The sequence below is a fragment of the Lagenorhynchus albirostris genome, chromosome 18 (assembly GCF_949774975.1).
Source record: "Lagenorhynchus albirostris chromosome 18, mLagAlb1.1, whole genome shotgun sequence".
Lineage (NCBI taxonomy): Eukaryota > Metazoa > Chordata > Mammalia > Artiodactyla > Delphinidae > Lagenorhynchus > Lagenorhynchus albirostris.
The window spans coordinates 50,549,255-50,565,570 of NC_083112.1; the positions used below are offsets into that span (position 1 = coordinate 50,549,255).

General features: G+C 35.9%; 1 protein-coding gene across 1 annotated transcript in view; it reads right to left on the reverse strand.

The window, feature by feature from the left end:
* The window catches only part of MYCBP2 (MYC binding protein 2), a 273,159-nt gene that overhangs the window by 9,374 nt on the left and 247,469 nt on the right, over nt 1-16,316 (reverse strand). Inside the window, exons 69-77 of the mRNA XM_060129458.1 lie at nt 11,103-11,183; nt 9,782-10,048; nt 8,790-9,073; nt 6,626-6,722; nt 5,191-5,310; nt 3,328-3,429; nt 1,930-2,058; nt 1,433-1,565; nt 56-159 (exon numbers count right to left, since the gene is read on the reverse strand). Of these exons, the coding sequence (XP_059985441.1) occupies nt 56-159; nt 1,433-1,565; nt 1,930-2,058; nt 3,328-3,429; nt 5,191-5,310; nt 6,626-6,722; nt 8,790-9,073; nt 9,782-10,048; nt 11,103-11,183 (1,317 nt within the window). The remainder of the gene's footprint in view (nt 1-55; nt 160-1,432; nt 1,566-1,929; nt 2,059-3,327; nt 3,430-5,190; nt 5,311-6,625; nt 6,723-8,789; nt 9,074-9,781; nt 10,049-11,102; nt 11,184-16,316) is intronic.

Consider the following 16,316-nt stretch of genomic DNA (forward strand, 5'->3'; position numbering starts at 1 on the left):
GTGTCATGAGGGAACACGTGCTACTCCTTACATGATGGCCTAACTATACACGCACCTGGCAATCTGCATCAGAACAAACACTGCCAACAGCAGACAACTCTGTTCCACTCCTGGAACCACAGAAACGGCATGCTTCCGAGCTACTTGTGGTGGGTTTACCTAGGTTCAGGCAGAAAAGGAAAGTCCTCCTTAAGTATATGCTTTCTACATATTTTAATATAACTAACGGAAGAAAACAAATCAAGCAAGCAGGGATATGTACCAGGTGCTATCACTGAGAAATCAGCCCGGCAGTGTTGCAGCTGAAGGGTTGTAAGCTGCCCTAATTAGAAAGTAAATAATCACACACAAAAAAGGATAAGAGACTAAAGAGCTGCCTGAAGCCAAATAAATTATTAACTGATTTATTTATACTTCTTCAGTACACAGAAACCGACTAGGCTTCTAGTCAAGACAGCAGGTCGAGCAGCTATGGTAAGCCCCCTCATTACAAAAGCACAATGCCAGACAAAATATAACAACAAAAATTAAATAAAGATACATAGAAGAAAGGGAAATCATTAGGTACCTTTCCCAATGACAACATTACAAGGTATAGGAGAAAACCTATCAGCAGAGAATATGAAACGTGAATAACAGAAGAATTCCCACCCAGGGAACTAAAGATAATAGAAACATTTGAAAAGGAATTTAAATATGTTTGAAATAGTTAAAGGAGGAATGGAATCAATAACACAAAGAACAAAAGGAAAAAGAACAAGATTTGAAAAACACAGACCAAGCTCATTTTAAAACACAGGTACAAAATTCTAAATATGATAAGTGAACTTAGCTATATTTACAGAAAATGTTTTTTAAAAAGGATAGTTAGGTCATAAATACAATGATGGTTCAAACACTAGAACATTCATTAATGTAATATGGTATGGAGGGAAAATAGGAGAAAAAAAAATCAGCTGTGAGAAAAGACCATGCTCTTGCAGCATGAAAAGTTATTCATATTTAAATTTGTCAGATTTACATCTAACACCAAAATCAGAAATTTGTGTCAGATAAACGGCAGACTACAGAGGTGCTGAAAATTGAGAATCTGTAAGATTCAGTGCACCTTTAAGCTGGGAATACACCAGACTTTAGAAAAAAATCAAAATGAAAAATGCATATTTTGGAGATAAAATGACTTGCCCAAGGTCACACAGCGAGTTCATGGCAAACCAACTTTCCCGACTTTTAATCTAATGTTCTACAATAGAACACTGAACACTGTCTAGTGAATATAAAAATACAGTGATCAATGATCTCATCATCACTTAATAGAAAACACTCAGAATTATTCACATTAAATAATTAAATTAAACATCTAGTTTAATTGTAATCAGTAGGGATGGTTCAATCTATTTGTCAGGCACGGTTCACTCTTAAATCCTTTTACCTGTGTGTTCTCGGAATTCCACCATTGCCTTCATGGTTTTAGAATCTGCTAGTGCCATCAACCAAAACAATTTGGTTCTACCACAGCCTTCATGAAGGTCAACCTTTATAGCTTCTTCTTCTTCTTTGAAGACCTATTGTATCATTAAAGAAAAGGGGAAAATATATCACTCTGAAAGAAGTATACATTTTAATTATTCAATAATGAAAACGGCTTTTATTTATTAAGCAGTCTAAGAAATTCCAGATATTTCTAGTCTTCTCTTTAATCTTCACAACAGCCCCATTTTTATAGATGTGGAAACCAAGTCTCAGAGGTTAAACAACATGCTTGATTTACACAGCTGGTAAATGAGACAGCTGGGAACTCCACCAGGGTCTTTGATTCCAAGGTTCATTTTTCTCCCATTACGCCAAGTCTCCTTCCCACATTCATTTCTTACCGAATATATTTTATGTTACAGATACTATTCTGCATGTAAATGCAGAAATTTTCACCTGTCTTTGATGAGTTTTGGTTCGCCGATGAAGATGAAGGAATCTGTCACAGTCAGTACATAAGTTTCCACATACGTTGCACAAAATGATTGCTGCAGTTTCACCGTCATCATGGTTATCACACATAGGCTAGAACAGGACATTTCCATACGTTACAAAAGGTTAACAAGAAAGTCTTAAATACTCACAAATTGAATGTGATTTATTTACAACAGGAACAGACTGTTACTCTGAACTCAAATAAGAATTTAAAATCTGAACATTAAACAGAATTATGGCAAGTGTACTTAACTATAAAAGCCCTCGGGCTTCCCTGGTGGTGGCGCAGTGGTTAAGAGCCCGCCTGCCAATGCAGTGGACACGGGTTCGAGCCCTGGTCCGGGGAGATCCCGCATGCCGCAGAGCAACTAAGCCCGTGTGCCACACAACTACTGAAGCCCGCACACCTAGAGCCCGTGCTCCGCAACAAGAGAAGCCACCGCAGTGAGAAGCCTGCGCACCGCAACAAAGACCCAACGCAGCCAAAAATAAATAAAATAAAATAAATTTATATATATTTAAAAAAAGGCCTCAGAATCCCCAAATCAATGATTAAATGCGCTATGGGCATTCAATGATTAACAAAATTAACATGTATACTTTTCTTAGCGACTTAAGAAAATTTCTCCCATTATATTCAAACATTCTGTATGCTAAATTAATAAATAATGCATTTTTGAAACTTGGATGTTAAAAAGAAAATGCTGGAAGTGCCTGTATAAAGTTTTTCCTTCCAGTGAAGCGAGGGATACTTATCAAACCCACTTTAAGTACATCTGTGAATAAATGGTATATCATGTTGTTCTCTTACTACTTTATTTCCTTCTTATCATAAAACCGATTACATTTTAGTACAAAATCTAGATATAGAATCAGAGTCTGGCTAAAACCAAACTTTGATATGATGCAAACATGACTCAGAGAAGAAGGGAACAGTTTTTTAATGTAATTAAATCCCCTAATATACTATGAAGAGGGAACCCTAAGTGAAATAGACTTGTGAGATGAACTTGGGCAGTGTGACACAATTTTTCAAGAGTTCCACTAACTGTGTATTTTGACACGTGAAGTCCTTTTTTTTTTGCAGTAGACGGGCCTCTCACTGTTGCAGCCTCTCCCGTTGCGGAGCACAGGCTCCGGACGCGCAGGCTCAGCGGCCATGGCTCACGGGCCCAGCCGCTCCGCGGCATGTGGGATCTTCCCGGACCGGGGCACGAACCCGCGTCCCCTGCAACAGCAGGCGGACTCTCAACCACTGTGCCACCAGGGAAGTCCCTAGAGTCCTTTTTTTTAAAGCTAAGCCAAAGCTTACTGTAAAGAAAAACAAGCTAAATTTTTATAAAATAACTCTGATCTTACCATTTGTTTTTGTTGTCCATCCTTTCCCATCCATCTCCCTGAGGAGAGGCGATCCACGTGGTCCTGGTCGAGAACACACAGCGACGCCAGAGCAAGCCAGAGCTGCCGAAGGGAAAGGCTGTTACACTACAGAGCGTGGGGTTACGCCTTACAGAGCACCCACCGCCACAGCTCAGTGAAGGCTAGCTGGACTTGAAAAGACGTAGATCCCCAGTGGCACTCAAGTCTTCCTGGTGTGGTACCAGGTACCCAGGCCCTCTACTGTGTGTGCCATGCACAGAGCAGGCACTCAAACACATACTGAGTAAATGACTGTTGCTCTGATGAACCATTCTGTTGTCTACCTGACATATAAAATTAACCTTTATTATTCTGATATGTAAACAACATATCAATACATAAATTTACATATTTAATATACCAATGCCTTCTACACATTTTCCAACTAATATCTGCCTGCGGCATTAAATTCCAAGGAAATCTCTATGCCTCTAACAGTCTAGCACTATGCTGGGTACACTTTGTCAGAAATAAGTAAACATCTTACAAGCGTTAGAAAATTGCCCTCAAAAATACTTTAAAACTTTCTGAGGCTTAAAGAGCAAGCTTCATTTTTACATAGCATAACGTATTTCTTCATTACTGAAAAACAGAAAATAATACTTAACTGTCTCAACTCTGAGAAGTGCATGTGAGCATCACTGGACATGAAGAGTAAGGGGGAAATAAAATAGGGAAAGAGAAGCCAGAAGAAAAAGTTATGCAAGGAGAAAGGGGGGAGCCGACTGAAGAACGAGTGCCGCGTATACGTGGTGGGAAAGGTGACTGTCAGAGCAGCTGCTTCAGAGGCACAGTCACTGGAAACATGGCATAAACTGGCTTTTTCTGCCCAAGGGAGATAAAATGTATCGTCTTTTTCAGACTTCTGAGGATTAACTTAAGCAATTTCTACCAGCTTTGACTTCTTCCTAACGCTGTCACAACTGCCCTGCTTCAAGGAAATCTCAAATCTCTTTTGGAAGTATATGGGACATAAAATTTGGTAGATTACAATTTACAATAGATTACATCTCATCTGAAGGATGCAATGTCACTTCCTAAGAGATTCTGCCCCATTGTGCCCTGGGCACACACTTTCTGCTTTTGAAAAGTAAGGCCTACACATTCAGTAAGTAGGCTACAGGACTCTATTTTAGGACAACTGAGTTATTACAGAAGGAGTAGGCAGGGGCCTTATCTTTAAAGGACCTTCAGTCTATCACAACGTCATGCTGACACTAAAATTAACAGTAAACACATCATCAGAAAGGCAGTACACTGACATATAGGTAATTTAGCTTTTTTTTAATGAGTATATCCTTAGCTCCCTAAATAATAACAAAAACAAGTGATAAAGAACATGTAACAGTGAACATTAAAAATTACCAGGCTTAGCTTATAATCAAAAAAGCCCTTCATACTTTTTCAATAAATACAATATTTGGTAAGAAAAAAGAGTGAGGTGGGTAGGGGAGGGATGGATTGGTAGTTTGAGATTAGCAGATACAAACTATTATACAGAGAACTGACAAACAACAAGGTCCTACCGTATAGCACAGTGAACTACATTCAATGTCCTGGGATGAACCATTATGGAAAAGAATGTATAGATAGATAGATAGATAGATAGATAGATAGATAGATAGATAGATAACTGAATCACTTTGCTGTACAATAGGAATTAACACATTAAAAATCAACTATACTTCAATAAAATAAATTTTTTAGAAAAGTAAATTAAGCTGGCTTATTGATTTAAATTTGTTCAAATCTGTTACTGAAAAAGAACATGCAACAATATAGACCAAATGAAAGGAAACCTACCCTAGTTGTTGCAATACATCTCACTGGAGATCTAAATTCTTCCTCCATCTTGGTCAAGGCAATGATGGTTTCTGCAATGGCATTTTTTGTCACTCGGGACCACGCTTCTGACAAATGACCCTAATGAGCAGGACAGAATAATTTAATAAACAACCAGAGAGGTATAATCAAAGGAGCAGATTCTGTTCTCTGAACATCTTTCACCAAAAAGGAAAATTTATTTGCTAGTGGAATCTTAGATCAAGGGGCATACTTTAATATAAAAATCCTTCACAACTATATGAACAATTCAACTTCTACTTACTATTTTGATGATTCAAAAGAAAAGTAAATAAAAATTTAAGTTCTCAATACTCTTCTCTTACAGAGTTCAAGGGCATTTCATCTTACATGTAGATAAAAACATAACAAATACTAGGTTGTCTATGACTGAGAAATTCTGATCATGAAACCCTGTTATTTGACACGGAGCTCATACAGCTAAGCTAAGTGCTTTAGAAGAATATTACTGGAACCTGAGAGCATAAATGGGTTTAAATTACAACTACCTCAATTTGCTAATGTGATTTTTACTGAATACCAATGTTACTCCTAGAGAGTTTCAGTGTTCATAAACATCTTTCATAAATATTTTCATCCAATGAAAAGCCTATTTACTCAGAAAGCCTATTTGAGAATGGAAAAAATTCTCCATTTCTCTGATTGAGGAAATGTCCAAACTGTTGGGAAAAGTGACAGAACTTCATATTTCCCCAGAATATCCTCATTCGTCTCATATCCACACGCTATCAATCTTTAAAGGGACAGTTCACATTCCAATTCCTCCTCTTCCAAAATGCTTGCCGTCTACTCTACCTCTCAGGAACCTATCATCCACAGTGTCCTGCCCTCCTCGGGCTGAACTCCTGGAAATACAATGGAATGTGAGGAAACTAACATGGAGCAACCAGTGAGAGCCAGGCACTCTGAGAAGTAATTCCCTTTCCTCAGCACTCCAGGATCTCCCTGCAAAAGCAACACCTAAAGACAGCAGTACAGGACGTTCATAAACTGTGAGAACTAAAAGACAGCGAGAAACCTTTGCTCTGAAAAGCCCTTTTTTTCCTTTAGGCTCTTGGGCTCAGGCTGTTTTTTTAGGGTTCAAAGAGTATACTTTTTTTTTTTTTTAAGTTTTAAAGTCTTAGAAGACTTATGTGATAATTCTCAAGTAAATTAATTGGGAAGCTTGAAATGAACGTAGTTTACACAAAGGGAAAATTTATCACCAGCTGGAAAGACAGATCGTGAGATAGTGAACCTACTAAATGGACCTTGTAAGCAAAGCAAAATAACATGAATGTTCTCTCAATTCAGCAGAATGATTATGCTACTCGTTTTGTTAATCAGGTTCCTACTGTACTTCACTGACATAATGATCAGGAGGATGGGAACTTACTGCTGCCATATCCTTAACGAGTTTAATGATGATCTCTGAGATCTGGGTAGGAGTTGAGCCCTTCATCCACCAGTGACTCTCACCTCGTCGGATATAACTACAAGAAAAGTCAGCGTTTGTAAACCAATCAGTGAGAGTTACAAATGAATAAGATGAAAACTGTTATTTCAGCATGCAGCATTTTAATTTTTAAAATGATTCAACCAGTCAGGACATTTTAAAAGAAAATTAATGACAACATTATTCGTAATCCACCTCTTCAACCCCAAGGGAGTAGCTATTCTGATATGTGTTCCCTTTCAAATATTTCACTGTTTACATATTATTTTTGTATGCATCTTTTAGAACAGTACTATTCAAACTATATCAATAGAACACAAACTATTTGTTACCAGTCCACATAAAGATAAGAGCTTGCACCAGAATATGTCAACTATATCACTGAGCATACAGCAAGTCCCCTACATACAAGCCTTCAAGTGACAAACTCTGAAAGATGCAAACGTGCATCTGGTTCCAGCAAGGAACCAGAACCTGTGCCATCAGCATCAGGCGTGAGTGAAATTGCAGCTTGCCCTCCATCTCCTGTTGCTGACGATCCTTCAGCTCTACCACCTCCCACCTCCTCTCCCTCCTCCTGTCGGTAACTCTTCTTGTCTGTTCACTCGATGCCAGCCCCTGTAGGCCTGCCAGCTGTTGTACTGTACTACTGTACTTTTCAGGGTACTGTACACAGTAAGATTAAAAATGTTTATCTTTTTGTGTTTGTTTTTTATGTATTATTTGTGTGAAAAGTATTGTAAACCTATTACAGTCCAGTACTATATAGCCGCTTGTGTTAGTTGGGTACCTAGGCTAACTTTGTTGGACTTAATGAACAAACCGGACTTACAAACGCGCTCTTGGAATGGAACTCATTTGTATGTAGGGGACTTACTGCACTACTGTTTAGTTCAGTTCACATTTTTTTCCCCTAGGAAGACTATCCAGATGAAGGAAGCAATATACTTATTTACATTCTAGTGCTATTTGCTTAATGTTATGAATTGGCTCTTTGACTAGCATTATTCCAGATGTCTCTAATCTTCTGCTGTTACACACAATTCTATAACAAACAGCCCTGTATATATATATCCTTCTGCACATGTATGAACATGTTTGAGAGAAACAGTTCTACAGAAGTAGAATTGGTAGGTCAAAGGATATACACATTTTAAATACAGTGATATGTTATCAAACTGGCATCCAAAAAGGTTATGGCAATTTACACTAGATGTCATAAAAACTGTCTATATCTTTATAATTATGCCAATGCAAAGATATTTTACTATTGTTTTAATCTACATTTCTCTGAATACCAGTGAGGTATCTTTTCATTTACTTATTGGCATTTGTAACTTTTCTTCTCTGAAGTGACTACTCTTGACATTTATTTTTGTATCAGTTGTTTGCCTTTTTTTTCATTGATTTATAGTCATTCTTCTAATATTGTGACTAATAATTCATTGCCTACTATATAAGTGTTAAATATTTTTTTCCAAGTCAGTTGTTTGTATTTTAAAACTATTGTCTATCAATTAAGTTTCACTTTTATGTAGCCAAATCTCTGAGTCTTTTCCCCTGTTACTTTTGGGTTCTGTGTTTTATTTAAGGACGTCTTCCCAAATTGAAGATTACAAAAATATTCTTCTATAATTTGTCCTACTAGAGTGTAAAAACAAAAATATACAAACCTTTAATTGATCTCAAGTTTATTCTGTAATGGTGTGAGGGCCTACAGTTTGGGTTTTTTTTCTTTTGTATTTGGGAAGTACTCTAACATCATATACTCAGCAGATTTTCCTTTCCCCACTAATTTTTTAAAAAATTTTTTGGCTGTGCTGCACAGCATGAGGGATCTTAGTTCCCAGACCAGGGATAGAACCCACGCCCCATGCATTGGAAGGCGGAGTCTTAAACCACTGGACCACCTGGGAAATCCCTCCTCCCTAATTTGAAAAGACACTTTTATTATACACAGCATTCTCTTTCATACATGGGCCAGTCATTTATGGCTTCTATTTCTGGTAAATAAGCAAATAAGAGGGAATTTGAAAGGTCTGAATTCTTCAAACAGTAGCTTACTCTGTTCTATTTTTGTACCAAAACATATGCAATGACCAACCTGGAATTGAAAATCATTGGAAGGGTAACTGTTGTAACTCCTTTGCCCACGGAGGTACCAGCTGTTCCTGTGATGGTGGTTCCTTTGGCTTTTAGCTGTACTGTGAGTGCTTTGGCAATGCATCCTAGAAACATGTCCAAGATACCTAGCTTATTCCAATCTCCTTTCTCTGTTGAATGAATAATATCACTGATATCTGCTGGGGGGAGGGATTTCACTCCTATAATGCTGGCCAGACGATTAGGGGTGACTTCAGGCAAAACTCGTCTTAGTAAGGAGGTCACCTGGTAAGAAAAATAAAAGAATCCTATTTAAAGATTTGGGATTGACATGTACACACTGCTATATTTAAAACAGATAACCAACAAGAACCTACTGTACAGCACAGGGAACTCTCCTCAATATTCTATAATCATCTAAATGGGAAAAAAGCTTGAAAAAGAATAGATAACGTATATATGTATAAATGAATCACTTTGCTGTATACCTGGAACTAACACAACACTGTTAATCAACTATACACCAATATAAAATAAAAATTAAAAAAAAAGGATTGGTGTTTTAAAGTTTTCATCTTTTTTAATGAGTCTAGGTGCTGTTCTATGACTTCAAAAGCTTTGAGAAGGACAGAGAAATGATTTAAACATGATTTAATTTCTCAAGTGGTAACTATCACTCCAGGGCAGCAAGAAAAAAAAACGTCTCTTACTTGGTCATTATATACATTATACACCTCATGAATAAGATATTCAGTAGCAGAATACTCTTTTATCACAATAACACATTACTAAAATGGAACATATTATGTTCTTCCATATTCTCATTACAATGAGTCAAAAACAAAAAACATGGGGTTAAAATACAATCCAAAAACCAAAACATAACAACAAAAAATAACCAAACAAAAACCCCTGATTCTCTTTGCTAGAGTAATTTTTAACAATGTTTCAAGTAACAGAATAAGCCTACAGGTAAGTGGTGTGATCAGTCACCTGTCTCTGGACGCGTGGAGAGGCGGTGTGGAGCAGTGAAAAGAGGTCCTGGAGCAGAGTCAGCTGCTGGGCCAGATACTGCCGGCCCACGTTGGAGCCACTCAAGGCTAACACCATGGAGAGCAGCTCAAAGCAGTAGGCATCGGAGGAGGCATCTTCATCGTTGGGCTGCGAGTTGGCATTTTCTTTGCTTGATATGGCATGTTCCCATTCTTCACGAACTCTGGTGGCTTCCATGCGAATAGCCTGGACGATGTGAGCGCACACCTATTTGAGGGCAACATAAAGAAAATGTAAAAACATTATTTGTAAGGCCTAGTTAAAACCAAAACAAAACAAGAATACTAGTTGATAATTTAATACTCTTCCTCCCAGTTAATTCTCCATCATACCATTCTCTTAACTCATCTTAAAAACAATTAAGGAAAACTAGGCAAACCATGATTAAAAATCTGAGTATTTAAATCAACTAGTATAGAAACAAATTATATACTAGTTACCAATTCCCCTGCCTGTGGTTTAAGACATGAAATGAAAACAAATCACCATATTTAATCACTTCTAAGACACATTTCCCCCCACACGCTAACATTTCTATTCATAATGTGCTTTATAATTGATGCAATTCATAACTTAATTGGCTGCAAATTTTTTTAGCGATACATAAAATAACAGCACATTTTACAATTGGTAGCTTCTAAGATTCAATAAAATGCTGTTAAAAGATAAAGCACACATAAATTTATGTGATTTATTTAAAAGATTTAATGGTGTTGAAAGTTAAAATAATGGCCAATTTAAAACCTAATTCAAAAGTCAATATTTTATTTGACTTCTGAAGGGCTAATTTTGTTATGTAGGCACCCCTAAACGAACCCCGATTATAAGAATGATCTAGGCTACTCCCCCATCTCCTGATAGTTAAAAATATTAACACTGGTTTAGTTAACATTATAATTGCTCAGCAAAATAATTTAAAAAAAATCAACCAACAAACAAAAAAACAGGGGGGGAAAGGAACACAGGAAATGCAAATGAAATCTGATATAGCTGGGTACTTGACACCAAAATTTAACAAGCTACCTGAAAATGAGAAAAACAAAGAGCAGCAAGGTAAGAAAGTTAACATTCATAACAAAATCTTTAAAGTGATGCAGGTATGCCAATATGCTCCTTCCTCTCTAGAAAAAGGCAGACACATTCTGCAGGACCTATGAAAGAGTCAGCATAGAAAAGCCTCCATAAAGTTTGGAAAATGCTTTACACCCTAAAAACAAACAAACAAAAATTGATGAAGACAATGAAATGGCTGTTAACCAACCTGTTTTTGTAGGTTAGTCAGTTTACTCCTGCTGAATATGATTCCAACCATATGTTCTTTCAGGTCAGCATCTGAAGTTGCCTTTATACAGCAAAAAGGAAAAAAAGGAAGCGGGCTCTTTCAATAAAATATGTATATTTGACATTTTGAAGCATCTTGAGAAATAATTATGCAGGTATTTTTACAAGGTGGATTTATTTTAAATGGAGATCTGTAACACTAGGACAAAGGATAAAAAGCTTGAAGAAATCACTGTTGGCTAAGGTGGCTATAAAAAGGGCAAAATTTCTGAATTTAAGAAATCCAGAGAAGTATACTACACGGATTTCTTTAATCTAGTCAATCTGTGTCAGTTTGATTGAATCTGTTTCTCAACTCTGAACATTATTAGTTCATATCCTACATTTGGTTATTAGAAGAGCAACTCAGGAAAATGACATTTGGTTAAAAGGAAACTGTCTTTAGAAAACTCTCTGATAATGGTGGCCTTAAACCAAGGTACTCCAACACCAACAGTAAACAAAGAAGCATATCATAAGAAGAAAAATGAAGGCTGACGTTTTATAGTGCTTAGCATGTGTATGGCACTCTCTCAAGTGGTGGATAAATATGAAACACATAAACACACAATCTTATTTAATCCTCACAAAAACCCCATAAAGTAAGATCTGCTGTTTTGCCTGTTTTACAGGTAAGAAAACTGAGGCAAACCACCCTTGTATTAGAATTAAAAATAACTCTTGGTTTCACTTTTCCGAGGATCGAGAAAGCCACAAGAGAATATCACTCCCACCTTAACAATGAGAAAAGCTGATAATCTACAAAACCATAACTTTTTGGGTGCCCATCAGAGAGCTGAGATGGGCAACCAGGTAAACTAAAATCTAAAAAGACAAATCCATATAGTCGGACACTTCAAAATTCTTTCTGTATCTGACAGAACAAGAAAATGAGCAAAGAAACAAAAATCGGCAAGGTTCTTACAGACCTGAACAAAACTATCAGCCAAATGAATAAATCAATATTTATAGAACCCTTCACAGAACAACAGCAGAGTTCATATTCTTTTCCAGTGTACATGGATATTCACTAAACTATACCATACTATGAGTCAGAATTCAGGTCTTAACAGTTTTAAAAGGGATGAAATTATACGAAATTTATATATATTTTTTACTGTGATAGAATTAAACTAGAAATCAATAATACAAAGCTATCAGGAAATCTCCCAAATATTTAGAAATTAATTACCCAGGGGTCAAGGAAGAAATCAAAATACAAGTCAGAAAATATTTTAAATTTAATGAAATGAAAAAAACAATGCACTCAAATGTGTGACACTAAAGCAGTGCTTAGAAGAAGATTACAGCATTACTTATATGAGAAAAGAAAGGTCTCGAGTCATCATATTAGGACCTTAGGAAACCAGAAAAAGAACGAATCAAAGCCAGAGCAAACAGATGGAAAGATATAATAAAAGAAGATACATCACTATAGAGTCTAAGGATAATAAGAGTATATTATGAACAACTTATGCCAATAAATTCAGCAACTTAGATGAAATGGGCAAATTACTTGAAAGACACAACTACCAAAGCTCACTCAAAAAGAATGGGTAACTGCAATATCCCTGTATCTACTAAGGAGAGTAAATTTGTAGAATAATTTTTTTTTTTTTTTGCTACTTAAAATACTAGTAGATTATACATTAACAAATGAATTCCTTTTAGATAGGATGGCCTTTTAACTTCTTTCATAATTCATTTTGCTTTTTTGACATACCATACTATTCATTCATTCAAAGTGTACAGTTCAATGGTTTATATATTATACATGCACAGATCAGTGCAACCATCACCACAGTCAATTTTAGAGCATTTTCATCACCCCAAAAAGAAACACTGTGTCACTCAGCTATCACGCCTCTAGTTCATCTTCTTTTTTATTAAAGAAAAATAAACTGCATATAAGCAAATACAGCATATCCATTAACAAACATAGCAATATATGGATTATTTTACTTAATAAAAGAAAATGAAAAAAGAAAAATACATAAGAAATCCATTCTGATAAAAATTCTCAGCAAACTAGAAACAGAAGGAACCTCCTCAAACTGATTAAGAGCAGTTACAAAAAATCTATGGTGAAAGACTGAATACTTTCTTTTTACGATCTAGAAAAGGAAGACTAATCTCACTACTTTTATTCGACATGGTAGTGAAGGTCTTAGCCAGTGCAGTAACATAAGATTGGAAAGGAAGAAGTAAAACTGACTTTCTTTGAAGATTACATGATTATCTATGAAGAAAATCCCAAAGATACTACAAAAAAGCTTCCAGAACCAATAAATGAATTTAAGGGGACCAGAGGATATAGGTTTAATACAAAAAGTCAACTGTATCTTTATACACTAGAAATGAATAACTGGAAAGTGAAATTAAAAATATCATTTACAATAGCATCAAAACCATGAAATGTTTAGGGATCAATTTAATAAAATGTGTAAGACAGGTACACAGAACTGAACTATCAAATACTGCTGGCAGAAATTAAAGAAGATCTAAATAAATGGACAGACCTAAATAAATATCATATTCATGGACAGGAAGACTCAATATTAAGATGTCAATTCTCCCCAAACCGACTCAGCACTTTGGTGCAATTCCAATCAATATTCCAGTAGGTTTCTTTTTATTTATTTATTTGTTGGGGAGGAAGAAATTGACAATCTGATTTTAAGCTTTCTATGGAAATGGAAAGGACCTGGAATAGGCAAAACAACTTTGAAAAAGACTTGGTTGGAATCTTATCTCATGATTCTCTATAAAGCTACAGTAATCAAGACAGCCTGATGCTGGTATAAGAATATATGTGTAGATTAAAGAAACAGAATAGGGTTCAGAAACAGACCTACATATTTACAGTGAACTGATTATTGATAAAAGATAGTCTTTTCATCAAATGGTAGTAGAAGAATTGAACATCTACATGCCAAAAAAATGAACCTCAACTGTATAGCTCATACTGTATAGAAAAACTTGAAACGTATATAGCTCTAAATAAAAGAACTAAAGTTCTAAGGTTTCTAGAAGAAAACAGGAGAAAATCTTTGTGACCTTAATTAGATAAGACACAAAAATCATAAGTCACTTAAAAAAATAGATAAATTGGACTTTATCAAAATTAAAAACTACCTCAGAACAGAATAAAGAAACAAAATGAAGAGAATTGAGGACAGTCTCACAGACCTCTGGGACAACATTAAACACACAAACATTTGAATTATAGGGGTCCCAGAAGAAAACAAAAAGAAAGGGACTGAGAAAATATCTGAAGAGATTATAGTTGAAAACTTCCCTAATATGGAAAAGGAAATCGTCAATCAAGCCCAGGAAGCGCAGACAGTCCCACACAGGATAAATCCAAGGAGAAATACGCCAAGACACATATTAATCAAACTATCAAAAATTAAATACAAAGAAAAAATAAAGAAAGCAGAAAGGGAAAAGCAACAAATAACATACAAGGGAATCCCCATAAGGTTAACAGCTGATCTTTCAGCAGAAACTCTGCAAGCCAGAAGGAAGTGGCAGGACAGATTTAAAGTGATGAAAGGGAAAAACCTACAACCAAGATGATTCTCACCAGCAAGGATCTCATTCACATTCGATGGAGAAATTAAAACCTTTACAGACAAGCAAAAGCTAAGAGAATTCAGCACCACAAAACCAGCTTTACAACAAACGCTAAAGGAACTTCTCTAGGCAGGAAACACAAAAGAAGGAAAAGACCTACAATAACAAACACAAAACAATTAAGAAAATGGTAATAGGAACATACATATCGATAACTACCTTAAATGTAAATGGATTAAGTGCTCCAACCAAAACATATAGACTGGCTGAATGGATACAAAAACAAGGCCCATATATATGCTGTCTACGAGAGACCCACTTCAGACCCAGGGACACATACAGACTGAAAGTGAGGGGATGGAAAAAGATATTCTCCATGCAAATGGAAATCAAAGGAAAGTTGGAGTAGCAATTCTCATATCAGACAAAATAGACTTTAAAATAAAGACTATTACAAGAGACAAAGAAGGACACTACACAACGATCAAGGGATCAATCCAAGAAGAAGATGTAGCAATGGTAAGTATTTAGGCATCCAACATAGGAGCACCTCAATACATAAGGCAAATGCTAACAGCCATAAAAGGGGAAATCGACAGTAACACAATCATAACATCCCACTTTCACCAACGGACACATCACCCAAAATGAAAATAAATAAGGAAACACAAGCTTTAAATGATACATTAAACAAGAAGGACTTAATTGATACTTATAGGATATTCCATCCGAAAACAACAGAATACACTTTCTTCTCAAGTGCTCATGGACACTCTCCAGGATAGATCATATCTTGGGTCGCAAATCAAGCCTTGGTAAATTTAAGAAAACTGAAATCGTATCAAGTATCTTTTCTGACCACAACACTATGAAACCAGATATCAATTACAGGAAAAAATCTGTAAAAAATACAAACACATGGAGGCTAAACAACACGCTACTAAATAACCAAAAGATCACTGAAGAAATCAAAGAGGAAATCAAAAAATACCTAGAAACAAATGACAATGAAAACATGACGATCCAAAACCTGTGGGATAGAGCAAAAGCAGTTTAAGAGGGAAGTTTAGAGCAATACAATCCTACCTCAAGAAACAAGAAACATCTCAAATAAACAACCTAACCTTATACCTAAAGCAATTAGAGTAAGAAGAACAAAAAAACCCCAAAATTAGCAGAAGGAGAGAAATCATAAAGATCAGATCAGAAATAAACGAAAAGGAAATGAAGGAAACGATTGCAAAGATCAGTAAAACTAAAAGCTGGTTCTTTGAGAAGATAACCAAAACTGATAAACCATTAGCCAGACTCATCAAGAAAAAAAGGGAGAAAACTCAAATCAATAGAATTAGAAATGAAAAAGGAGAAGTTACGACAGACGCCGCAGAAATACAAAGGATCATGAGAGATTACTCAAAGCAACTATATGCTAATAAAATGGACAACTTGGAAGAAATGGACAAATTCTTAGAAAAGTACAACCTTCCAAGACTGAACCTGGAAGAAATAGAAAATATAAACAGACCAATCACAAGCACTGAAATTGAAACTGTGATTAAAAGTCTTCCAACAGGGCTTC